At 46.3% G+C, this 27,289-nt stretch overlaps 1 protein-coding gene across 4 annotated transcripts in view; it reads left to right on the top strand.

The window, feature by feature from the left end:
* The window catches only part of LOC147443326 (uncharacterized), a 102,474-nt gene that overhangs the window by 37,231 nt on the left and 37,954 nt on the right, over positions 1-27,289 (top strand). For 3 of the 4 annotated variants that reach the window (XM_086529216.1, XM_086529218.1, XM_086529215.1), the window contains exon 3: positions 6,999-7,070. In XM_086529216.1, coding sequence (XP_086385342.1) covers positions 6,999-7,070 — 72 coding nt within the window. Of the gene's footprint in view, positions 1-6,994; positions 7,071-27,289 lie in introns of all 4 variants that reach the window. The other variant, XM_086529217.1, reaches the window with a different exon arrangement.

Genomic DNA, 27,289 nt, shown 5'->3' with positions numbered 1-27,289 from the left:
CACATCACCCTTAAAAGGTTTCAAGGGACTCACATGAGATGCATTGTGAATCCTCCAAGTATCTGGCAGTTTCAATCGGAAGGAGACATCATTTATCTTTTCAGTGATGTGGAAAGGTCCGTAGTATCGCATACTAAGCTTTGGAAAAAGCCTCTCCTTTCCCTTTTTCTTTCTTAGGCGTGCCTTCTCAAAACGTAAGAGCACCCAATCATCCTCCTTCTGTAACAAACTTGGACACTCCAAGTCAAGAATCAATCACCACAGCACCAAATAACCACTTCAAAACAATTCACAAATCACAATAGATTTGCACTGGCCCGGCGGAGTTCCGTGCCTAGAAATATTGGCCCCAAAGACTGGCGCCCCTTTCGGTATTTCTTTATGTATTAAATCAATGTCAAAGTACAAGAGAGCGGTTAGGGTTCCACTCTCAGACCCTGCGTCCAGATGCTGTGCAGAGTGAGCCCTAAACCACATATTTAAAGATTACAAGGGATGCCCAAAAGCATAGCCCCAAAACCTTTCAAAAACAAAAGCAAAACTTTCCTCTCTCTCTCTCTCTCTCTCAGAGAGTAAAATAAAGCAATCCATTTCTCTCTCTCTCCTGGCCCATGCGTAGAGAAAAGCAGCCAGCATGCGTCGCTCAAAGTGCTTTTTTTCAGCCCGCAAAATCAGGAAAAATCCGTACTGTTGCCACGTGGCATTTGCCGCCTGTTTTAGGGTTTCCAGCCACATTAGGGTTTCAGCCAGCAGTTAGGGTTAGGGTTGCCAAAAATTACGGTTTCTACAAATTAGGTTTTTGGCAGAAATTAGGGTTTGTAGAAATTAGGGTTTCTTGCAGAAATTAGGGTTTCTGCTCTCGGTAGCCACGTCATCACTTTGTGACACCTTCAATTTCAAGTCGCGACGATGGTGATCCAATGCCTTTTTCTGTCGTTCTTGAGACTTCTGCAAAGTCTCGCGAACCTTGCAAAAGCCGTATCGAAGTCTCGCGTATATTCATCTGCTTCAAAGATCTTATCTTTCGTGCTTAGGAAGGGTGGAACCTTTGCAGCACCTTCAACAATCTCAAATGGCGCCTTCCCCGTTGAAGAGTGTGTTGTGTTATTGTAGGCAAATTCCACCAAAGGTAGGTACTTTTGGCATTGAGTCGTCTGATCTGAGATATAAGTCTTCAATAAATCTAGAACCACTGAATTTGCAATCTCAGATTGCCCATCAGTCTGCGGGGGTGGAACGATGACGAGAATAGCAACCGCGTGCCAATGTTCTCCCAAATTGCCTTCCAAAACAAACTCGTAAATTTGGGGTCTCTGTCGGAGACAATCGTCTCAGGCATGCCATGTAATCTGAAGATCTGGGCCACAAACAGTCTCGCTAAGTGACCCGGCTTGACTGTTTTCTTCACTGGAATGAAATGAGCCTGTTTGCTAAATCTGTCAGTAACAGTCCAGATACCATCGTGACCGCTCTGTGTTCTCGAGAGATCAAAAATGAAATCCATTCCAATACTTTCCCAGGGACGGGTGGGTATGGGTAAAGGCTGTAACAATCCTTGTGCCTTATGCCTGTCAAACCTGATCTTCTGGCATACTAAGCAACTGCGCACAAACTCTTCCACATCCTTTTTGAGTCTCGGCCAAAAGAAGTATCTCTCTACCCCTTTCATGGTGGTAGCAATGCCGCGGTGACTCGTAAAAGGTGGACAATTGTATTCAGTCATAACCTTTTCCCTCAATGGCTGTGTGACGCACAACATGGTTTTTCTCATCAAGTAGCCTTCCCGAATGGAGTATCCTGCTACTGTCTCCCCATCCCGTATCCGTGTGAAAATATCTGCAAAATCTGTATCTGTGGCATACTGGTCGACCATATCCTCGAAGCTCCTATGATGTATCGCGGAAATAGCCAGAACCAACGGTTTTCGAAACAACTGCCACCACATTCTTCTGTCCCTGCACATGGACAATTTGGAAGTGAAACTGTGACAAGATGTTCGCCCACCGCATTTGCTTTTCCGATAGTTGCTTCTGTGACAAAAAGTAGCGCAAACTCTGATTGTCTGTAAAGATAGTAAAATCAGCTCCGAGTAGGTAATGCCGCCACTGAGTAAGAGCATGGATAACCGCCAAAAGCTCTTTCTCATAAATCTGTGTTGTCATCTCCGGCCTCGAGAATAATCGGCTCTCGTAAGCAATGACATGGCCTTCTTGCATGAAGATCGCACCCAGACTACGACCACAAGCATCACAATATACTTCAAATGACTTCTGCAAGTCCGGCAAAGTCAAAACTGGTCCCGTAGTCAATTTCTCTTTCAATGTGTGGAAGGCAGTGACCTCTGTGGATCCCCACGAGAAAGGGACTCCTTTCTGTGTCAAGATATGCAAAGGGGAAGCAACTTGTGCAAACTTTTGAATGAACCGCCAACACTGTCCCAAGAAGCTTCTAACTTCATGGACATTCTTCAAATCGGGCCAATCTCATATAGTCTCTATCTTTGCCGGATCCATTTGCACTCCTGCTGTTGAGACAATGTGTCCCAAAAAGTGTATCTCTGGTAGGAAAAATTCACTTTTCTTTGCATTAATCACTAACTTGTGATCTCGTAATGCCTGAAACACCTAAAGCAGATGATCTCTGTGTTCTGCCTCATTCTTGGAGAAAACAATGATTTCGTCAAAGAAAGTGCCAACAAATAGCCTGTACTCTCGAAAAATCATGTCCATCATCCGGTTAAATGTCGCAGGAGCATTGGTTAAGCCAAAAGGCATCACCAAATGTCACGTGACACATCCAACCCTATGTGTCCGTGGACAAGCTACAGCATGATCAGGGTTCAGTCAGTCAAGTCAAGTCTAGAATAGGAAGTGATTTGGCACTTTTGTGAGTCTATTCGAAGACCGTGCATGCCCAGTCACTTAGTGTAGATGCATATCCTCTGGTTGCACACAGCATGATCATAAGAATTCCCATCAGAATCCATCAGGGGAATTTTCTAGTGCATTTAGCCTATTTTACCTATTTTTGACATATTTCACTTACTATTTTTAAGTGACTTTTGTTGGAAAGTAGGTAGGGCAAATTGAGTAAGTTTGTATATAAGCAAACCTAGACTAGCACTAAATGGCAGAAGAGGTAATAGGAGCCAAGCTCAACAGGCAACTTCTCAAGCAAGACCTTGGCGGTTCTCCCCTCCAAGCAAGACTCAGCATCTAGCGTTTTCTTCATCAAGCACCATCGCCAAGCAAGTCCCAGTCCTTGGCGTTTTTGCATCAGGATATCATCGCCACACACCCCCAGACCTAGCTTTTCCAATTTGCAGCCCTAGCGTTTTCTGCAAATTCTCAAGCCTAGCGTTTTCAACAAATAAGATCGCCATTTTCAGCAAACAAAAGCAGGTAATTCATCCCTAAAGAAGTGCAGTTTTCATCCCTAAGACTTGCAGATTTTCAGCGACAAAGATCATCAGAAAGCAGCCCCAAAATCACCATTGTGGACTTGCCGCAGATATCAGCCCATAGCGTTTTTGGACAGCAGATAAAAGATTGCAGATTTCAGCCCTTAGGTCGGTGTGGTCATCCCCATCGTCGTCGTCGACATAGCCTAGACTTGCATCAGTCCCCTGCATTCAGTTTGTACCAGTTTGTGCAATCATAAGTAGACCACTCTCGCCGAGGAGAGTGGGGCCTTCGGAGGAGGGTTTTACAACGTCTCTAGTGTCGTATCCTCTTCTCTCTCTATCTCTCAATCTCATACACTTACACGCACAGTGTCCATTCACTTTGTTTGTGATCATTGCACTCTCTCATTAAGAACCAGCGCTTTGTACCCAGCAGACCAGCGTTTGAAGCATTGGAAACTCAGCGTTTTTCATAGCCTTGACATCAGCGTTTTCATAGCCAGCATGTCAGTAGTTTCACAGCCAGCATACCAACGTTTTTACATGCAGTAGAGACAGCATCTTTGCAGCAGTAAATTCAGCGTGTAGACTCAGCACATTCAGCGTTTTACATAGCGGAGTTCAGCAGAAGAAGAACAGTCCCCCGAAGATAGTATTTTCAGCCATCGTCGTGGCCGTTCTCGTCGTCCCCATCGTCTAGAGTCTTAGATCCACATTGCATCGTAGCTTCGCAACTTGCATCAGCATCTTGTACCGGATTTGTGCAATCAATAGCATAGTCTCTCTCGCCATCGAGAGAGGGGCCCTTGGAGGAGGGTTTTTGGTGACGTATTCTTCTCTCTCTATCTCTCAGTCTCATGCACCTTTATTCACAATGTTCATCACTTTGTTTGTCCATTGCACTCTCTCACTAAAAGAACGGAAGGCTCCTTCTTCCGTAAGTAAAGGGAACTTTGAGCACAGTTCAGAGCACTTATCTTGAGCGAAAGTTCAACTTTCACTTCCGCTGCACCTTACATTCCATAAGGTCGTAGCCGATTGCAGCATGATCCACAAATTCTTGAATAGTTGAAACAAGCCTCGACAAGCAATGTTCCTGTGGCAGTGATGGTAGTCCCAAGACCTGGCTATACACTGGACCTCCAAGGTTTTTAGCTGAAAAAGAGACACCTACTGAGAGATGTCGAGAAATTTTAAGTTATAATCTGCTAGGGTTTTCATGGCAAGCATTTCAGGACACCCGACTCTGCTAGAAGTTGCACTCCGAAGGAAGATGTCAGAAACCATATAACTTTGGGCAAAAATTTTCTTGAAAGCTTGCGAAGTCCTTGGAGTGTGCATCAACATCTGCATGACACTGCTTTTGAGAAAAACAGTGACTGGAAACAAATCTTGGATCCTTCTCTTGCAAGTGATTTTTTTGGCTTATGCTCTGTAAGACATGAGCGGTGAAGACGGGAGCGCGCCTGATGCGCGATGAAGTAACGGTGGGAGTGGCTAATAAGTCCGGGGTCTCTGGTTTGCTTTGTCTGCTCTTTTGTAGGACAGGTATGCTTTCAAAAAAGCACACGCCTGATGCTCTGATTCCACTGTCACAAGACGGGCACCATGTGCCAATAGAAAAAGAACAGACTGAAAAGACTTTTAGCACTTCAATAACAGTTGAACTGAAAGAGAGAGACGACATGCGACAGGGAGTGGTGGAATTCCACCCCAGAGAGTATTGGCCTCAAACCTTGGCGCCCCTTTCAATATTTCTTTATATTGCATCATCAAAGTACAAGCCGATACTCCATCCTCTGCACCTTCGTCCAGAAGCATGCCAGAGAATGAGCCCATGGCCTCATATTTAAAGGCCCTAGGCCCAAAAGCAGGTTACATGAAAAACCTCAAACTCAAAAGCATTTGGTACAAAAGCATCTTGTCCAAAAGCTGCCAGTGCAAATTACAGAAATCCGTACAATGCCACGACAACACGTGCTAGCACAAATCACGGAATTCTGTACAGTCTGCCACGTCAGCAGTCAGTGTGAAACATAGAATTCCATACAGTCTACCACGTCGGCAAGCCAGCGCGAAATTTGAAGTTCCATACAGTTTGCCACGTCATCTTCTTCCATTGCTTCTGCTTCTTGGGATTTAGGCGCCTCGGCTAGTGATCTGCACAGTGGCTCCGTTCTTCAGTGGCTTGACACGTCAGCAGTTTGTGACATATGGACCATGCCGCGGTCGGCTACAAATTGATGAAAGGCAAGCTAGAGTTTACAACCAATCTTCATTCAGGTGAGTGGTCCTTAGAGCGTAACACTTAGTTCGGAATCTACTTAAATAATGAAAACATTACCGTCGGAGTGCTTCTGTGACCCATGGGGATTCTTGCTGCCTTGGCAGCCATTGATGCGGCACCTAAAGCCAATCAGCATATCTGTAGCACCTTGGCTGCCATGTCTAGACTCTCAAACTCTAGCTGATAATATCCGCGGCTCAGAATTTGCACACCAATGATCTTGCCCACCTCCAGAAGGAGGTGAGCCTGCTCAAAGTCTCAAACTTCCCCTCTGCTGGAGTGTATGCCGGCAATCTTGCAAATGACTGAGGTCGCCTAGAGATCAGTTGCCAAACTCTCTTCTTCCTCCGGCGAAAGCAAAGTTGAATGGCGGACTCAGTGGGGTGGGTTGAGGGGGCTTCGTCGGAGTCCCTCTGCCATGGCGAGGCTGAATCCTTCATTCGTGTTGTGACTCGTATGTTTGTGTGTAAGGATGCATGTGTGCCTAACAGCGTGTGAATGCAAGCAATAAAGATAGTGGTGAGTGTGTGAGACAGGAATGAGGACGGCAGAGGGCGGTGCTGGCAGTGCGAGCGGCAAAGAACGGCCAAGATGGCTCTGTGTCATCGTGGAGCAATTTATGGAAGTCTGAGCGCAGCGGGGGCGTGTGCAATTGCAGGCTGGAGGATCACGGAGGGTGTGGCAGCACATCACTTCCTGAGGAAGTGCTTCAGTTTAAAAGGAAAAAAGGAATTTGGTCCCAATATGCCAGATCTGCTTCATTATACCCTCTCCATATGTATGAATTGATCACAGGCTCTTTTGAGGAACTATGTGTGGCTTTGAATTACCCTTAAACCTGTTTTCTTTGAAAGCTAGTTGATCATCATCTAGTTGATCATGGACCACTGAGCTGATCCTTGCAGGGTACTTTTTTATCATTATCCAGCTTCATCTCATGAACAACCATGGTATCCTTCTGCACAGCCTTCTAATAAGATAAAGACTTGGTTACAGTATCCTCAAAAAGGTGAGAGCACGTACACCAGGCTGATAAAACATTGGCAGTTTGTACAGGATAAAGGAATTGCATCCCATTGTGTTTGTTTAAAAGCAGTGTATGCAGTTAAGGCTCTTGGTTTTCTAGCAAATTAACCTTGACTCTCTCTACTACTTTTCGTAACAGAATTAGGTAAGCCATTGAAGTGTATACAATAGTGCATGACCACGTTCTTAAAGGTTTTGTTGGTTGAAGGTGTTTATATTGGAGGTAGAGTCCTTAAGCTAATGTTAATGAGTGTGCACTGTTTTATTTTCTTGGTAAGGCAGGTATGCGAGTTATGGATCATGGCACCATGGATAATGCCGCTCTAATCAGTCGCATAGTGCAGCTTGAGCGTGGTGTGTTCTTCTATCTTCAATCAGGGCTCTATTTACTATCTCATGAATATAGCTTTTTGAAATGAGAGAGAAGGTCTGCAGTTTCTGTAGCTTAGATAACAGCACTGCAAATAAGAAGGTAATTGACGAGGAAGACTTTTTTACGGTTTAAAATAAGCAGATTGATTGCAAGCTCAAAATGTTGCACGATGACATTTGTATCATGAAGGTTTACTTAGATTTTTGTGAAAAGAAACTTTCCAAAGTAAGGATTTTCTGTTAGCAATTGTGCACAGTCTCAACAAATGAGGCTGAGAACCCTAATTCCATTTACACACTGCCTTATATACTTATGGTAAACATATGCAATGTCCGGGCGTCCAAGGCCTTTAGGGCTCCACAACTTACTGAATCTGCAACCTAGGTACACTAACTGACCTATTCTTTATAGCTTGGAACTCCCATTGAGCCCGTAACACATTACAAATATTACAATGGCTTGAAATAAATAGGGAATTTACTATACATGGCCATTTTGGAAAATTGTGAAAAATGTGTAACTCCAATCTTTACTGCTTTTCTGTAATCATCTTCAATGTGCATTTGTAAGGCTTGGGCCTTTAGCAGCTTTTGTTAACTGACGTCGGCTTAGTTAACAGTTGATTCTACCAGATTTGCAGAAACAATTTGAGGTTTACTTTGATGCGTGTAGAAGGACATGTCATATCTTATGAGAGTAAAATGTTCTCTCAACTAGAGCAGGTTGCACAGATCTATGAGAAAGAGTTGTTAGCAAGTTATACATGCCCTTACTCAGTGGCGACATTTCCTACTTGGGGCAGATTGTTACGGGCTTGGATACTCCAAGTAAGAAATCAATAGCAACACACGAATAGAACCTACGAAATCACTGAACTTTACGAGAGAGAGAGAGAGAGAGAGAGAGAGAGAGAGAGAGAGAGAGAGAGAGAGAGAGAGAAATGAAATGAAATGTTATATTAACGTCTTCAAAAAGCCAAAGTGACCTATGAGACCAGAAAGTTACAATGTGGTGGATCTGATACAAAGTCAGAGTAACAAGATGACAAAATGACAGAATGACAAAATAAAATACTATGGAATCCTAAACTGCTAGGTGTGAACTAAGCAGCTAAGCAGCTAGCTGGGATAGCTAGATCACAAGAGATTTAGCATCGATCGCTGGCGGATCTCATCAATCTCCTCCATGGTCAGGAGTCTGACCGGGCGTCGTGCATGTCGAGCCAAAGTGATCCGAATCCTCTGATGCAGCCTCCGTCGATGCTGTGTAGTCCTCCGCAGTCGTGGGCGTTTGATTCTCCCCAGCTCAATCGCTCGGTCGATCAGTGTGCCTCTGGCGTGAGGCAATGCGCTCTGCTGTGGTAGTAACTCCTTTGGGTGTCCAGTGGCAGCTCTAAAGAAGTCTATGATCTGTCTCTGAGACTGGCTAGCCTCTCCTCTCATCAGGCTCTCTCTGTGTCTGCGCAACTCGAGCAAAAACAAACCCAAGCATCTCTGATCCTCGCACCGCATGACTCTAGAGAATGGTCCAAAGCCGTCTCTGAACAAGCAATGGAAGCGGCCTCGTATCTCGTAGTAGAAGGGGCAGTGGCATGTGTAGTGCAACTCTATCTCAGGCTCGATGTCACATAGGGGGCATGTCCTGGCCTCTGCTGGTACTCCATTGTACCTCCCAGTCTCGATCCGTAGTTGGTGTGAAGATGTGCGTATCTGGCCAATAGCACATACCCCATGGGACAAGTGGGTGTCCATGTATCTGGGCCTCGTAAGCTCCATAAGCTGGAGGAGATGCTCTCTGTAGAAAGCCATCTTCGTGCCCAGCTTCTGTGTTGGTTGTATCCGTGTCCTCTTGGTGTCTAGCTGAGTCAAGTTCTGGCGGATGAGCCTGTTGATCTCGGATTGTGTAAGAGTCAGAGAGGGCGCATCTAGTGAGTACTGGAATGGAGGCAATCTATCTATGCTGAACCCATGCGCCTGAAACCATGATGTCATCTCCCCATACCATCATGCTGGTTATCTCCCTGCATGGATAACTGTTGAGAGGACTCAAGTGCAAGGCGGGCATATTTGTCTCTGGAAGTTACCACATGCGGTGTATGAAGGAGACAGACCTGGTGAGCGCCTCAACCACTAGTGGGGGGGGAGAGAGAGAGAGAGAGAGAGAGAGACACGGCACGGCGGAGGTCCGTGCCCAGAAGCACTGGCCCAATAGACCGGCGCCCTTTTTGGTATTTCTTTATTATTTAACAAGTCGCAACAATACAACTCCTGAGGGTCCTCTACTCTCAGACTCTGCGTCCAGTTGCTCTTTGGACTTAGGCCCTAGGGGCTCTTTAATTAACAGTACAAGGGTTTCCCAATAGCAGAGCCCCAAAAGCAATTTTCTCAAAAGCACTAAACCCAAAAAGCATCTACTCCCAAAAGATAGCGTTGAAATCAGCTAGCGTAAGTTGCGAAAATCTGTAGAGCCTGCCACGTGGCACCAACAATGCAAAACGCGGAAAATCCGTATTGTCTTGCCACGTCATCGTCCATACGGACTGCCATGTCAACGCATTTTACGGAAATCCTCTTCAGAGTTCAAGCTTTTGATCTTTAGGGTTTTAGGCCCCTCGGCTGTTGCCGTTACAGTCTACAGAAGTGATAGCCAAAGCTGACACAATAGGGACATACTCCCCTCTAAGCTCTACATAGAGGATGTGGGTTTTGCCCCTATGCTGCATGGTGATCTTTTTGTTGAAGGCATCCAGCACTCCATCTTTTTCCCAACAACGCATTACCCTTCCAGTGGCATGATGTAAAATTCCTCTGTGTCCACATACGATCGGATATGCAGACGCAGCTTTTCAATGATCGGAGTAACATACTCTGAGTGGCCAAGACATGCCAGACCTGCCTCTGCTGTGTATCCCATCTCTTCAGCTTTGATGCCCAATTTGACAGCCAACTCTTATGAGATAAAGTTTGCCACAACACCTGGATCAAAGAAAATAAGTGTTGTCTGATCCCTAACTTTACCCCAGGCTCTGCATAACTTCCTGGCATTCGAGTTCGGCCTATCACCCACCAGGTCTGGTACTAAACGTGTCGTGGGTTTGGGCTTCTTCCTTTCTTGTCCTCTTTCTCCTCTAAGTCAGCTGGTCTCTTTTCCTATGGACAATCTGTAGCAAAATGACCAGTCTCCTCACAAATAAAACATTTGTTCTCAACCATTGAAGCCTTCTTCTCTTCGAACGACTTGCACACAAAAGGCTTTCTTTTCTGTTTTTTTGTCTGCTCAGCAGACGTCTCGGCTAAGTCTTTAGCTTTCTTTGCCTTTTCTGACCCCTCGGACGCTTCAGGAATCGCTTTCTCAAAGGGCTTCTTTGCTGAATTTTTGTTGGGCTGGCCCCTTTTCACGTTGCCATGGAACCCACTGTCTTCTCCCTTCAATAAGGCGTGACCAGTGTTGGCAACTTCCATAAGCTGAGTAAGGGTCGCCACTCTGTTCTGTGTACAATAGTTTCTAAGCCCTTTAGGCAGCCCACAACAATACTTCTCAATATGCTCTGTCAATGGCACAAACCTGTAGGAAGTTACTTAGAGCAACGCTTTATGGAACTTCCGATTGTACTCCTCTAAGCTTTTGCAAGAAGCCGCATTGAGTTGATGCCAATCCGTCATGACATCGGCTCATTTGACAGCCATGCAGATGCAAACATTTTCTTGAAGAAACTCATGTGGCGGGTGCCTGTCCTTGCATCAACAGTGTCCTCCACCATGAACATGCATTTTCTTTCAAGAAGGTGGCAGCTTTCCTAATCTTGGAGGCCCTTGTAAAATTTTCCCCTGCATAAGCCGTATAAAACTGTTGGAGGAAAGTAAGAGCCTTCGTCTTATCCTCAAATCCACTGAAGGTATCAAACTTCACAGTTTCAACACCTTCCTTGTATGGTTTTAGCTTTTCCAACACTCCTAATTATCATAGGGAATTGAGTGCAACATGGGCACGTTTGGAACTCCCATTGAGCCCGTAACACATTACAAATATTACAACGGCTTAAAATAAATCGGGAAATTACAATACATGGCGATTTTGGGAAAATGTAAAAAACGTGTAACTCCAATCTTTACTGCTTCTCCGTATTCATCTTCAATGTGCATTCATAAGGCTTGGGTCTTTAGCAGCTTCTATTAACTGACGTCGGCTCAGTTAACATTCCCCCTTTCGATTTTAGTGCCCGTCCTCTGGCATTGTTGAGAAGTGTCCGTGGAGGCTGGTGCCATGGATGCTTAGAGTCAGTCTTCTCGAGTCTCCTACAAGAAAACACTAGAAGCTTCCAGAAGTTTCTAGAGTCTTCTAGAAGAATGGTGTGGAAGATTCTAGAAGATGGCTTGCATCATCACTTATATCATTTCGTACATCATCGCTTATGTCATCGCCTACATCATTGTCTATGTCATTGTTTGCATCACCACTAGAAGGCTCTAGAAGAATCTAGAAGGATCCAAAAGATTCTAGAAGATTCTAACCTCCTCAAGAACAACCTAGAAAGTTTCTCAAGTAACCTCCTTAAGCACTAGTCTAAATAGGGGTCTTGGTCTACAAGCCCTTCAATCTTGCCAACACCAGTTGTGAAACTCATGTGAGGTACATCCTCTCCTAGTTCTTGTCTTATTATCAAGTCTTGTTTTTCTAATTAGTCTTCTTAACACAAGTTGTGAGGCTCGTGTGAGGTAAGCCCTCTTCTAGCTCTTGTCTTGTGTTCGAGTCTTGTCCTTGCAATCAGAGGCCTTATCTTGTACTCAGTCTTGTATCAAGTTTCCTTAATCAAGTATCAAGTCTTGTATCAAGTTTTCTTTATCAAGTATCAAGTCTTGTAATCAATTAGATTAAGTCTATAATCAAGTCTCAAGTTCTTGTGAACTATTATGAGCGCGTCTCAAGCTAGAAGAGAACGAGAGAAGAGGTGCTCACAATAGCCTCACAACTTGTGTTAAGAAGACTAATTAGAAAAACAAGACTTGATAACTAGACAAGAACTAGGAGAGGACGTACCTTGCATGAGTTTCACAACTGGTGTTGGCAAGACTGAAGGGTTTGTAGCCCAAGACCCCTATTTATAGTAGTGCTTGAGGAGGTTACTTGAGGAGGTTAGAATCTTCTAGAATTTTTGGATCCTTCTAGATTCTTCTAGTGCCTTCTAGTGATGATGCAGATGATGACATAGGTGATGATGCAGGCGATGACAGAAGCAATGATGTACACAATGACATAAGTGATGATGCAAGCCATCCTCTAGAACCTTCTAGCACTTTCCTCAATCTTCTAGAATCTTCCACACTATTCTTCTAGAAGACTCTAGAAACTTCTGGAAGCTTCTAGTGATTTCTTGTAGGAGACTCGAGAAGATTGACTCTCAAGCATCCATGACAGCTGGACGGTTGTTGATTGATTGCCGATGGGCTGATTGTCTTCATTTATCGTTGAATTTATTGACGAGGCTCATTCCACTATAGCATCTTCGTTGGTCCCGAATTTGTCTCTGATGTGAGTGATGATGTCGCATTTGTTAGGGTCTAATACCTAAATGACTATCACAAACTGTTGTCAAGTCACTAAAGAAATGTGTCACAAATTGCTGACGTGTCAAAGCCCTGAAAAATGGAGCCACTGTGTAGATCACCGGCCGAGGGGCCTAAACCTTACGAAGAACAAGCAACAGCAGAAGAAGAAGTCCTACCAACTTATGTGACCCCGTCCGATGGGGCCCCATTTACATAAAGGAATTAAAAAGCAGGACCCACGCGCACACACCAAGAATTATGCAAAAGCTAATGACGTGGTAGCTGTACGGACGCTCCAGATTTTTCTCTGACATGATGATGTGGCACTGTACAAATTTCCTCGTTTTGCGCTGACTGCTGACATGGCAGTTGTACGGAATTTCTTTGATTTACGTTGGCAACTTTTTGGCATTGCTTTTGGACCAAAAGCTTTTGAGTTTGAAGGCTTTTCATGTAAACTGCTTTTCAAATTTCCGCGTTTTGCGCTGACTGCTGACATGGTAGTTGTACGGAATTCCATGATTTACGCTGGTAGCTTTTTGGCATTGCTTTTGGACCAAAAGCTTTTGAGGTCGAAGGCTTTTCATGTAAACTGCTTTTCATAGGCCAAGGGCCTTTAAATATGTGCTAAGGGCGCATTCTTTGGCATGCTTCCTGGAGAAGGTCCAGAATTTGGAGTTACAATATAAAGAAATACCGAAAGGGGCGCCAAGGTTTGGGACCAATACTCTTTGGGGTGGAATTCCGCCACTCCGCATCGCGTGTCGTCTCTCTCTTTCAGTTCAGGTGTTATTGAAGTGCTAAAAGTCTGTTCAATCTGTTCTTTTCTATTGGCACGTGGTGCTCGTCTTGGTATCAGAGCATCAGACGTGTGCTTTTCTAAAAGCATACTGGTCCTACCAACGAGCAGACAAAGAAAACTAGAAACTAATGGAATTTTGTTTGAAGTATCTTCGGGTCCTGTCCCCGGACTTATTAGCCACTCCCACCCTTCATACATCGCGCATCCGGCGCACTCCCATCTTCACCGCTCATGTCTTACGGGGCATAAGCCAAAAAGATCACTTGCAAGAGAAGGATCCAAGATTTGTTTCGAGTCACTGTTTTTCTCAAAAGCAGTGCCATGCAGATGTTGGTGTCTATAGCTACCAAGCCGCACACTTCCAAGGACTTGGCAAGCTTTCAAGAAAATTTTTGCCCGAAGTTATATGGTTTCTGACATCTTCCTTCGGAGTGCAACTTCTAGCAGAATGGGGTATCTTGAAATGCTTGCCATGGAAACCCTAGCAGATTATAACTTGAAATTTCTTGACATCTCTCAGTAGATGTCTCTTCACGAGCAGATAACCTTGGAGGTCCAGTGCGATTGCTATCTTGGGACTACCATCGCCGCCAAAGAAAACACTGTCTGTCCAAGAGTTGATGGACCATGTTGTGCTCAGTTACGACCTTATAGAATGAACCTAATTCTAATTTTTGGTGCAGGTTTCAGGATGGAAAGTCAGTTGACTTTTCGAGCTCGACTAATGTCGAGATTGCTTTTTAAGTTTGAAATCAGTTTGAGAACTTGTTTGGTGATCTTGTTGGAGTTTGTTTGAAATGGATGGTATCTGTTTTGAACCTGTTTTGGTGCCGATTTGAAATGTTTGACTCTGGTTTTAATAGTGGTTTCATTGATTGGTGATTTTACTCCCGGATGGAGAAGTGAGAAATATTGTTTTGGTATTGTTTGAACCTCGGAACGACGCAGGCCGATGCCTAGGGAGCTTGAAAACCTCGGAACGACTCAGGCCAATGTCTGGGGAGCGTTCCGTTGTATGCTAGAAAACCTCCGAACAACGCAGGTCGATGCCTGGGGAGCGTTTGGTTGTATGCTTGTGAAATAATTGTTGTTGTGACTCTCGGCCCGGACGTGGATGGTTATGCGGGAGGAGTATTAAGAAGTCTGAGCAGTGGTTACTCTCAGCGCAGGCTGCAGTCTGGGGAGCGTTTGGTTGTAAAAGACCTCTATATCTCTCGGCCCGGACCTTTTTAGGTTATGCGGGAGGAGTGCTCATCGGCGGCTTTATGTTTCTATGTCTTGTAACATGTATATGTGAGCATTTGTGTTGCATTGTTATGTGCCAACCAGTGAATATTCCTAATTGGATGAGATTGCGTGGGTATGTAATTTTAGTGCATCAAGACACCCGTAAAAGACAAGTGCGGTCTAGGTGTGATGGCTTATTTTACTACGCCAGAATATCAAGAGTTCTGATCTGGACGAAAGGAGAAGCCAACTCCTTAACAAAAAAAATAGCAAACTGATTGTCCCTTGGAATGTCCCTGAAAAGTTTTTGAGCTAACTTGAGTTGTTTTGCAAATATGTTGTAATCGCGGACGATTACTCTCTTTCAAGAAGGGGGGATGTCACAAACTGCTGATGTGTCAAAGCCCTATAGAATGGAGCCACTGTGCAGATCACTGGCCGAGGGGCCTAAACCCTAAGAAGAACAAGCAACAGCAGAAAGTCCTACCAACTTATGGGACCCCGTCCGATGGGGCTCCAGTGACATAAAGGAATTAAAAAGCAGGACCCACGCACACACACCAAGAATTACGCAAAAGCTAATGACGTGGTAGTTGTACGGACGCTTTGAATTTTTCTCTAACATGATGACGTGGCACTGTATGGATTTTCGCGTTTTGTGTTGACTGTTGACGTGGCAGTTGTACAGAATGCGTGATTTACGCTAGCAGCTTTTTGGCATTGCTTTTGGACCAAAAGATTTTGAGTTTGAAGCCTTTTCATGTAAATTGTTATTTATAGGCAAAGGGCCTTTAAATATGTGCTAAGGGCTCATTCTCTGGCATGCTTGCTAGAGAAGGTGCAGAATCTGGAGTACCGGCTTATATTGTGGTGATGCAATATAAAGAAATATTAAAAGGGGCGCCAAGGTTTGGGGCCAATACTCTCGGGGTGGAATTCTGTCACTTCGTGTCGCGTGTTGTCTCTCTCTTTCAATTTAGTTGTTATTGAAGTGCTAAAAGTCTGCTCAATCTGTTCTTTTCTATTGGCACATGGTGCCCGTCTTGTGACAAAATGTCACAAACTGCTGACATGTCAAGTCACTAAAGAACGGAGCCAACCTTCAGATCCTGGCCGAGGGGCCTAAACCCTAAGTGAAGAAGTAGAAGCAGCATAAGAAGTTTTACCAACTTGCAAAGTCTTACTGAGAGGCCTATTTTTAAATAGAAGTTCCCGCCAATTTATGGGACTCCGTCCGATGGGGCCCAAGTGACCCAAAGACATTAAAATAAAGCAAGCCCACACACACACACTCAATTGCGTGGCGAGTTGATGACATGGTAGCAATACGGAGTCCCGGATTTTTCGTTGACAGAGCTGTACGGATTTTCGGATTCTACGTTGGCATGCTAACATGGTAGATCTATACGGATTTCCACGTTTTATGCTGACTGCTGATGTGGCAGAGCAGTACGGATTTCTGCTTTTGTGTTGGCAGCTTTTGGGCATCTGCCTTTGGACTAGATGCATTTGAGTTTATAGCTTTTCATAGGCCAAGTGAAACCGGCCCGTGGGGCGGTAGGTAAAAGCTTGGGGAGGTAGGCGTTGGCTTTCACCCGAAATTCTTTACTTTAGACACACACGCAGAGCACTTTGCAAAGGTAACCTGCAACAGGGATTAACACTTAAGTACACACACGGCTCAGAAGCTATAGTGCTCCGAGCAGACGCCGACAACCTGTAGGCCCCAAAATTGGCGCCCCTTTCGGTATTTCTTTATTCTTTGGGAGGGTAAATTACAAAGAAGAGTCCTGGGAATCCTTTACCTGTATCCCGCTAGACACTACCTGATTTGGCCAAATTTCGGCAACATAACAGCCCCAAAACTTGCGTGAAATCAATTCCCCTGCTGGATCTCACTTGCATTGCGTAAACCCTCTGATTCCTGCCCAAAAACAGTAAATTCAGCTCGCTGTATTTACTGGTTTTTGCCCTATTTTCAGCCCCAAACAATCTACTAGCTATCCTCTGCCAGTGGGGCACGATTCCCAAGGGTTCTGGCGTCCGTATGGCTGAAAAACAGTCAATTTTCTGCGCATACACAGCGCTGAATTTGCACTTGTACGGTGAGGTTATGACCCTCACTGGTGCCTGCTTTGGAGTAGCAGCTAGCTACCCCTGTTCCTGCTCAAGGAGGCTCTTCCCTCATCACAAAAGCATGAACCCACACAGCTGTACATCAGTCAAATGAAGAGCCCTCTTGTGGGGCATCACATAACTGCACGTAGGGGGGAGAGAGAGCAATGTGTAGCGTGCAGGGCACACTTCTAGCACCACACTGTACATGAGAGGGAAAGAAAGCACTCCATAGCTCTTAACCTGTGACAAAAACCAAAATGAGGCTCCTGTCAGCTTAAAATTCAGCGCCAACTCTTCTGTATGAGGCAAGTGCACAAAAATGTGCCACTTGGCGCATTCACAAGCTTTTGCCCGTTTCGGGGTTGCCGCCTAAAAATCTCCCGACTGGTCGCCCAGTTGACTTCACGACAGAGTTGTGAAGTGTTCTCCTAGTCATACCGGAGGTAATGACGCGAACACATTTCGCGGCCCAAAATAGCAGTTCCCTAAATTTTAGAAAATAATTCCGTTGGGGTCCCAGTGGTCATTTGACCATCTATCCTCATTGAGACCGCATCCAAAAGTGTAATGTGGCCCAACTTTTGGATACTTTCTATTGGTAGTTCCACCTTGACTTTATGCCTTTATTGAGTTCACTTCCTAGTATCCACCAACTTGCTAAGTGCGACAGGGGGACCTACATGATCTTGCTCTAAGTCTAGACATCCTCTTACTATACGAATTCCACTGCCGACCACTACCCATCTGCGGGTGAAACTACCGTTCACTTTGGCCATACAATGTCCAACCGTTTGCTACTTCAAAAAGAGGGTCTCAAAAATAAAACAAAACCCATTGGAAAGAAACCAACAACTAAAGTTAGCAGTTGCCACGTCCACGTGACATCAAGGGCCTTTAAATATGAGCCAAGGGCTCATTCTCTGGCATGCTCTACGTGAGGTGCGGAGGATGGAGTATCAGCGATGTATTGAGTTCAAGCAATACAAAGAAATATCAAAAGGGGCGCCAAGGTTTGGGACGAGTGCTCTCTGGGGTGGAACTCCGCCACACCCGTCTCATGTGTCATGCATCTCTTTCAATTTAGTTGTTATTGAAGTGCTAAAAGTCTGCTCAGTGTGTTCTTTTCCGTTGGTACGTGGCCCCCGTCTCGTGACAGTGGTATCAAAGCTTTAGGCGTGTGCTTTTTTGAAAGCATATCGGTCCCACCAAAGAGTAGACAAAGCAAGGTGGTGCTTTCAAAGTGTGCTGGAATTTTATTTGAAGTATCTTTGCATCCTGACCCCGGACTTATTAGCCACTCCCACCCTTACTTTGTCGCGCATCGGGCGCGCTCCCGTCTTCATCGCTCTATCTTACAGGGCATAAGCCATAAAGATCGCTTGCAAGAGAAGGATCCAAGGTTTGTTTTGAGCTGTGCTATTTTTGAGAGGCAGTGCCATGCAGGTGGATGTCTATAGCTACCAAGCCGCACGCTCCACGGACTTGGCAAGCTTTCAAAAAATTTTGCCCGGATCCTCATCTAGTTGCCGCATCCTCGTCTAGTTGCCCAGTCATATACCCTTGATCTTGTGGAGCTTTCAAATCAAAAAATTTGGCCGCATCCTCGTCTAGTTGCCCAGTCATATATCCTTGACCTTGTGGAGCATTCAAATCAACAAGAGGTACAGACAGCGGTGGCCGTGAACTCTCGCCAACCTCGAACACTAGAGGAATAGCATGTTTGTCCTGTGAAGAGGAACTCTCTTCCCTTGCGTCGTTTGTCCTATCAGCCATGTGTAATTCTAAGTTCCTGTGCTCTGTGTCTTCGCCGCAAACCAACCAAGGCTCACTCTTTAAGGAAAAAGTGATTTTGTCCCGGCAACGGAACCATGAAATCGGTCCGTAGGGTGGTAGACTTTAGCTTTCACCCGATTCTTTACTTGACAAACTTTACTTGAACTTCAGGAACTTCACAAATAAACCTGTGATTGGAATTAACACTTCAAACAAACCACGGCTTGGCAGCTAGAGTGCTACCAAGCAGAAAACAACACCCTGTAGGCCCCAAAGACTGGCGCTCCTCTTGGTATTTCTTTTTTCTTATAAAACTTGGGAGAAAACTTGTAAGTTCCTACGAGATTTCCCGCTTTTACCAGGCTGAAAATGGCCTACTCTAGCCCAATTTTGGCAGCATAACCGCAATAGGAGGCTTCACAGACAACATCCCCATGCCAAAGGTGACTTTCCGAGCGCATATGGACACTTTCCCAAACCTGGCGAGAATCTGCAGCACGTTGAATTCTCTGTTTTCTGTCCTGAAAATGCACCCGATCATCTGTACAGTGATCCCAGCGCCTCCTTGAAGCTCCTGGGGGTATAAAGGATCAATTAGGGCCAAAACCCTAAACTTGCAAAAATACACAGCAGGCTGTAATGCACTGTTTCGGGCTCCGTTTTGCGTGCCGGTCGCATCCGTAGCAACTCCTCGTACTCCCGTACTTGTCGGGCTACTTGCCCTTTGAATCGGACGAGATTTCTCACGTGAAATCTCTTCGAATTCACCTGTACCTGCGGGGGATTAGCAATTAGCTAATCCATTACCTGGACGAGAGGCTCTTGCCTCGGCATACGCGCATGAACCGACACAACTGTACATACAGATGAAAAAAACCCTCGAGCGGGGCATCACGTTTTTGTATTCAAAGGGCGAGAGAGATGCACAAGAGCGGAATTATCGTGCTACATAGAGCAAGGGAGAAGGCAAGCTTTCCATCAAAGTTGTGATCACCTACACCCACCACTCACACACACAGAGTAGTCACTTATGAGCCAAAATTCAAACCCCCCTCTCAAAATGGACGCCCCTCTTCTTGCAGACTTGGCAAGTGCATCTAGAGCCTCCATGTGTCCAATTTGCCTCTTTTGAGTTAATTTCCTAGTACCCACCAACTTATAAGTGTGGCGAGGGGCCTTAATTTGAACTGAGCCTAGACACCCTTTTACTGCTCGGATTCCAGTGCCGACTAGCCCGACCATCTCGTGGCGACCTGCCTTTCCCAACTGCGGCTGAAACTCTCGATGGTCGACCGTTTCACACTGGCCACAGAATGTCCGGCCATTTGTGACTTCAAAAAGAGGGTCCCAAAAATCAAATAAAATCAAGGGAAAGAAACCAACAACTAAGGTTAGTGGTTGCCACAGCCTCGTGATATACCCCCCTCTTGAAATCGCAAATGTCCTCGATTGCATGCCATAGATGATTTAGTGTGATTAGCACCCTTTTATCGTCACATGTATCCGCATGAAAGGTCATGAAACATAGATACAAATGACTTAATGAGACCTTCATATTTTTGTCATTTCATCTACGATAGAAGTGAGCATAATTACTTTAGCGTTTGTAGAGCAGTGTCCACTTCTATTGCTTTGAATCCGTATGTACATTTGATGTGCTAGCTCCATCATTACCCCTCCTTTGAGCACGTTGAGTTGGGGCATATGTAGGCTGTAACCCAAAGGCCTCGAGGTAAAGCTGCAATACATTTGGTGACTTCAAAAGTTCACACTCTTCCGTCCACTTTGTATCCATAGGTGGATAGTTCTTGAACTTTCACCAAATATAGTCTTGCAACTTTTCTTTCTTTTGGCGTGTGCTCCAGAAGACTCGACTAAATCTTAAGCTTTCTCTTCTCTTTCAGACTCCTCGGAAGCTTCAGGAGCCGCTTTTACAAAGGACCTCTTTGTTGGTCTTTTTCTTTTGCTGACCCCCTTTCACATTGCTCGAAAACCCACTGTTCTCTCCCTTCAACAAGGCAAGACCAGTGTTGGCAACTTCCATAAGCTAAGTAAGGGTAGCCACTCTGTTCTTTGTATAGTAATCTCGAAGCCCTTTAGGCAGCCCACAACAATACTTCTCAATCTACTCTGTCAGTGGCACGAAGCTGTAGAGATTACTGAGAGCAACGCTTTACAAAACCTCCGATTGTACTCTTGTAGGCTCTTGCAAGTAGCCGCAATGAGTTGGTGCCAATCCGTCATGACATCGGCTTCAAATTCATTTGACAGCCATGCAGATGCAAACATTTGCTTGAAGTATACCGCCTGTCCTTGCATCAACAGTGTCGTGCACCATGTAAGCGCATTGCCTTTCAAGAAAGTGGCAGCTTTCCTGACCTTAGAGGCCTCTGTAAAATTCCCCCTGCATAAGCTGTATCAAACTGCTAGAGCCTTTGCCTTATCCTCAAAGCCGTTGAAAGTATCAAACTTTACAGTTGTACCACCTTCTTTGTATACTTTTGGCTTTTCCAGTGCTCCCAAATCATCATAGGGAATTGTCTGCAACATGGGCACTGTACTATAGAACATCGGCACCCCTTGACCATTGACATTTTGCGTCATTAGTGCCATATGTGGCTGCTGGACGGAAAAACCAGTCATGCCAAAATTGCCCTGTGGCAACCCAAACTAGCCCTGGTTGCATTGAAACCCTTGCTGGCATGCCAATGTTACCATTCATGGGGTTTGGCATCATGCCTTGCATACCCCCAAACACTATTCCTGGCATATATTGCTGGTTTCCAGGTGCATAACCAGCCATGCTCTGAAATAGTGATCCACCCCCGAAATACCCACGATGTACTGTGGGTGGTGGAAAAACCTGTTGCATAGCCTAGAAACTGGTTCCCTGTCCATTTAATGTAACATGCGGACTATGAAAGGTGGTTGGCTGAACTGGTAAAGCGTGTCAAATAGGCGTCCTAACCACCTGTTCATGGACAGAAAGAACTTGTCTTGGAGTCCCACGTGACTCCGCAACATGTGAGTGCTCCCCACCCTGCTGGGACGCACAAGGACTTGGGCTTGAGCCATGCTTTATTTACATCTAAGGGGTCCAAGAGCATCAAAAATTCTCTCTCAAAGACTTTGGGGTGGCTTGCATCATTCCGCCAAAACACGTCACAACGTCTTTTTTTTTCCGAGAAAAAGATCCTTCTATTAGTTAATAAAACTACCCATAGGGCTACAACCACCTCTTCGAGAGAGGGCTACAACAACCATGATGGGGAGACTCTCCCAATGAAAAAAAAACACCATATGTACAATGAGGCTAATCAAGAAAATGGGAGGAGGGAAAATCCACACAGGTGGACGGTAGTGCCATCTAAGTACACCCTGGACCATGGTGAAAAAAGGCCCAGGACGCCAGAGTCGAAGGAAAGCCTCTCTGCGCTCCGGCATGCGGTCGGAGCTGCCCTAGAGTCTCTCGAGCTGTCCTTTGAGAGTGTGGATCATCTCTAGCCAAAGATCGCGAACAGTCTTTGCTGGTGGTACAAGGCGAGCCTCAAAGATGCAGAAGCAGCGGGCCCGCCAGATGAACGAGAGTGTCAGGCCATTGATGAGCTCCGAGTACTCCTCTCTCTCACTGCACCACTCCTGTGGAGTAAGCTCTGTGGTAGGCAGGAGTGTAGGCCGCCCCCCCTGCATCACTATCATCCTGAAGTGTCGGGCCTGTAAGAGTGGACCAAGCCGCTACCCCCCAGGTGTACTGCCAAGTCGTGGAGAGAGCAAGCATCAGCCGAAGAACACGAAGCCACACCTGCTGTGCCAAAGGACAGTCCCAAAGACAATGACGCTGACTCTCCACAAGGTGGTCACAAGCTGTACATGCAGCCGAGAGACCACTATGGACAAGCCAGCTCCCAACTGCTGTGGCTGTGTGTGACCAGCCATTGAAACAAAGTGACTCGCCTTGGCTGTCTGGAGTCCCACAACCTCTCCCAAAAAGCTGCCAAGAACTCAGTTGTGAGACCCTCCTCCTGCCAATGAGGTGCTGCAGCAGGGCGAGCCTCTCTTTCTGCTACCAGTATGTGACGTCCCAGTCAAACAGTGTACTGAAAGAAAGGGACACCTGGGTGGTCTGCAGAAGAGAAAGGGTCCCTCCAAAGCCACTCTCCAGGGTCCTGCTGTACTCGTGCCAGTGGACAGCACTCCCAAGCCCACAGCCTCCAATGTCAAGTCTCAAGAGCTGTTGGGTCAGGATCGATGACACAAGTCCTCCCACAGATGCCCACCACTTAGAACAGCACTCTGCCACCTACGGGGCCGCTACTGCAACTCGTTGTAAAGGTCCCCCACCCTGTAAGTCGAAAAACAGGGAGGGAACAGTCTCTGAGCAAGCCCGAACTGAGATGAGAACCTCCAATCGCGTGAAGGCTCCCATCCATCTGGGCACTGCTGGCTCGGGAGGTGTGAGCCACTCAGCTGGTATTGCCTCTGAGATGGCTTGGCACATGCTTTGCACCCCTCTCATGCCCTGTAGCTGAAAGCCATGCAGCTCCTCTGACAAGCCTGAAAACTGTAACCAATCACCTAAAGAGCGTGCTGGACCCGCTGCCATGGGACCTCAGGAAACATGAGGCAGACTACCAACCAAGTGGCCTCTCAGAGTGCTAACCATGGGGTTCCAAACAAGGGGTTGTCGTAGGCGCTCCTCCGTGCAAGTAGGCTCCCACTGCTCCAGGCCTCGCCGCAAATGCTCCCAAGATCGAAGCAAACTCACAGCGAAGTGGTCCTCTAGTTTCTTGCTCAAACCAACTTTGCGCATCTCTGTGAAGATCCATCTGGTCGAAGGTCGCCAGGGGCCTTCTGCCTGAGGCACCCTAGCACAAAGCCGTTGTAGCAAGAACTCCTTCCAGGGCTCCTCACCTGGAAGAAGTCCTCTGACGATGAACTTCCCAAGAAGGGCTCTGCTCTGTTGTGCTGGGTCTATGATCCCAAGCCCTCCCTATGAACAAGGAAGAGTGATGACCTGCCAAGCCACATTGGCCCGGGCTATCTGAGTGTCACGCCATGACCAAAGGAAGTTCCCGATCAGCCGCTCTACCTGGCTGATACAAGAACTCGAGAAGATCCAACAAGAAGTGATGTACCACATCGTCGTCAACAACACCTGGTTGGCCACTACAACTCTGCCAGCCAAAGAAAGACGTGCGGAGCTCCAATGTAACAGCTTCCTCCTAATAGATAGGACAATCTGCCGCTCGGGAGACGAGTCCAGACCAACCTAACAGCCCAAGTACCGAACTGTAGTCCCTGGGGGAATCCACCTGAAACCCTCGCCTGGCATCCAATCGGGCACAAGAGCACTACCAACCGAGAAAGCCACTATCTTTCTCCAGTTGATCAGTGCGCCAGATGCACAACAGAAAGTCTCTAGAGCCTGCTCACACCTGTGAAGGTTGGCCTCTTGGCCATCCAACTACAAGGCTGAGTCGTCAGCAAACTCAGTGTCCAGTAGCTCATCTCCCCGAATAGGGAGTACTAAGCCCTGTAAACCAACCTGCTGCTACGCCAAAAACCTGCTCATCACCTCAGCATAGAACAGAAAGAGGAAGGGGGCAAGAGGGCAGCCCTGTCTGACACGTGTGAGCATGAAACGATCACCTCTACCTCCTGAGAAAATTACCTGACTGACACCCCTCTGATCCAAGCATCTGAGAATCCCATCCTGCATAGAGTGCCCTCCAGAAAGTCCCAGTCAACTTTGTCGTAGGCCTTCTCAAAATCGAGAAGAAGAATCACCAGATCGTCACCACGGAGCCATGCTAGGGCAAAAGCCTCCCAAAAAGTAAAGATGTTGTCAAGGATACTGCGCTCCTTGACAAAACCTGTCTGAGTCCCATGTATAAGGCTCTCTAGAAGTGGCTGGATTCTCAAACTCAGAGCCTTGGCCACGATTTTGTAGGCTGAGTTGAGAATGGTGATGGGGCAGCACTGTCGAATCTCATCCAAGGAGCCACCCTCCTTGGGAATGAGGTAGATCTGACCCTCACTCATGCTGTCAGGCATCTCTCCTGTGTGCAAGATGTACTGGAAAGCACTACAGAGATCTGGGCCAAGCAAGTCCTAGTACTCCAAGAAAAAACTGGGAGTCTAGCCATGCTCACTTGGACAGCTAGTGCACTAAGAGCCGTGTGCAACTTCTCAAGCTGAAGTGGCAGCTCGAGCCTCTGATGCATCTCCTCAGTCACAAGGCAAGGCATCTGTGCCCACACCTGCTCCCTGCATGCATCCTGACGCTCTGACTAAGGCTCTGCAGACAATAACTCACGGTAAAAGTCAATAGCAATTGCACGCATGTCCTCTGGCTTTGAAGCAACTGACCCGTCAGGCCTCCTCAATTGATTGACCTTGGCATGCGTTGCCGAGGTCCCACTATCTCGAAGAAAGCACCAGTCACTCTGTCACCCACCTGCGTCCACTGAGATGCTTGTCGATGGAAAGCAAACTCATGGCGCCACTCCTCTGTGCTAGCAAGCTCCTGGCGAGCCTGCTGTAACTGCTCCTCCAACCAAGGACTGTCTGGATGCTACTCCTGCATCCTCTGCAAGGAAGCAACGGCCGGTTTGAGACGCTGCTCCTCCTCTCCCTGCAGCCAGGCGAGCCAAAGACTCCTGGAGAAAGAAACGACTAAGCTAAGCTAGTCCTGAGGCCACTCTGTCAGCAGGAGAATCTTGCGTGTCCAAGCTCTCTGTCCAAAGAGCCTCCACTCGCTCTCTGAGTGCAGAGTCCAGCAAGACCCTCTCAAGGATGCGAAGCAACGTGCTCCCCCTCCTCTGCCTATCTGCCACTATGAGGATCACTGGTGCATGGTCCGAGAAGGAAGTCCCTGCCAGAATGCCAACTGTCCCTATCACAGGACGGGAGCCACGTGCCAATAGAAAAGAACAGTCTGAACAACTTTAAGCACTTCAAATAAAAACTGAACTGAGAGAGAGAGAGAGAGGCAACACGCGACACGGAGTGGCGGAATTCCACCCCAGAGAGTATTGGCCCCAAACCTTGGCGCCCCTTTCGGTATTTCTTTATATTGCATCATCAAAGTACAAGCCGGTACTCGAGACTCTGCACCTTCTCCAGGAAGCATGCCAGAGAATGAGCCTAACCTCTTAATTAAAGGCCCTAGGCCCCAAAAGCAGTTTACAGTAAAAAGCCTTCAAACTCAAAAGCATCTGGTCCAAAAGCTGCCATCGTAAATCACGGAAATCCGTACTGCTTGCCACGTCATCAGCCAGTGCAAAACGCGGAAATCTCCTTGCTGTCCTTAGGGTTAGGGTTAGGGTTAGGGTTAGGGTTTTTGTAGTTTTAGGGTTTTTGGCATCAGAATTAGGGTATGCAGGTTTTAGGGTTAGGGTTTCCAAAATTAGGGTTTCAGCAGTTAGGCTTTCTGGCAAAAATTAGGGTTAGGGTTTCTGCTCTCGAGTAACTACGTCATCACTTTGTGACACTTCTTTTGTTACTTGTTCTTCTTAGGGTTTAGGCCCCTCGACCGGTAGCTCTATTCTTCAGAAGGTCGACACGTCAGCAGTTTGTTACATCTCCCCTTCTTGAAAGAGAGTAATCTTCCTCGATTACAGCATATCTGCAAAACAACTCAAGTTAGCTCAAAAATTTCCGAGAGACAATCAGTTTTCTCTTTTTAATAAGGAGTTAGCTTCTCCTTTCTGCTCTTTTGATTAAGGAGTTAGCTTTTCCTTTCGGCTGTTTTGATCAAGGAGTTAGCTTCTCCTTTCTACTCTTTTGATCAAGGAGTTAGCTTCTCCTTTCGGCTGTTTTGATCAAGGAGTTAGCTTCTTCTTTCTGCTCTTTTGATCAAGGAGTTAGCTTCTCCTTTCATCCAGATTGGAATACTTGATATTTCAGCGTAGTAAAATTAGCCATCACACCCTGACTGTACTAATCTTCCACGGGTGTCTTGATGCACTAAAATTACATACCCAGGCAATCTCATCCAATTAGGAATATTCAGTAATTGGCACATCACAATGCAACACAAATGCTTACATATGCATGTTACAAGACATAACAAACAGCGCCGGTCTGCGGTATGAAGCTACTCAACGACTACCTCATCACTCCCCCCGCAAATAACCTAAAAAGGTCCGGGCTATGAGCTCAAAGGATTGTACAACCAAACGCTCAGAGGACTGTACAACCAAACGCTCCCCAGACCGTAGTCTGCGTCGCTCAGAGGTTCAAGCATACAACCAAACGCTCCCCAGGCATCGACCTGCGTCGTTCAGAGGTTTTCTAGCATACATGAAACGCTCCCCAGGCATCGGCCTGCGTCGTTTCGAGGTTTTCAAACATACAACGAAACGCTCCCCGCTCCCCAGGCATCGGTCTGCGTCGTTCCGAGGTTCAAACAATACCAAAACAGTATTTCTCACTTCTCCACCCTGGAGTAAAATCACCAATCATTGAAACCAGTATCAAACCAGAGTCAAACAATTCAAATCGGCACCAAAACAGGTTCAAAACGGATGCTATCCATTTCAAACAAATTCCAAACAAGATCAAGCAGAACTCAAACTTAAAAAGCAATCTCGACATCAGTCGAGCTCGAAAAGTCGACTGACTTTCCATCTTGAAACCTGCACCAAAACTTAGGGTTAGGTTCCTTCCATGAGGTCGTAGCCGAGCACAGCATGGTCCATCAGCTCTTCGATAGACAGTGTTTCTTTGGCGG

Source organism: Adiantum capillus-veneris, chromosome 14 (genome assembly GCF_014529385.1).
Source record: "Adiantum capillus-veneris isolate H3 chromosome 14, ASM1452938v2, whole genome shotgun sequence".
Classification (NCBI taxonomy): domain Eukaryota; kingdom Viridiplantae; phylum Streptophyta; class Polypodiopsida; order Polypodiales; family Pteridaceae; genus Adiantum; species Adiantum capillus-veneris.
The sequence above is the reverse complement of the archived record's forward strand: the minus strand, read 5'-3'. Positions and strand labels throughout refer to the sequence as shown.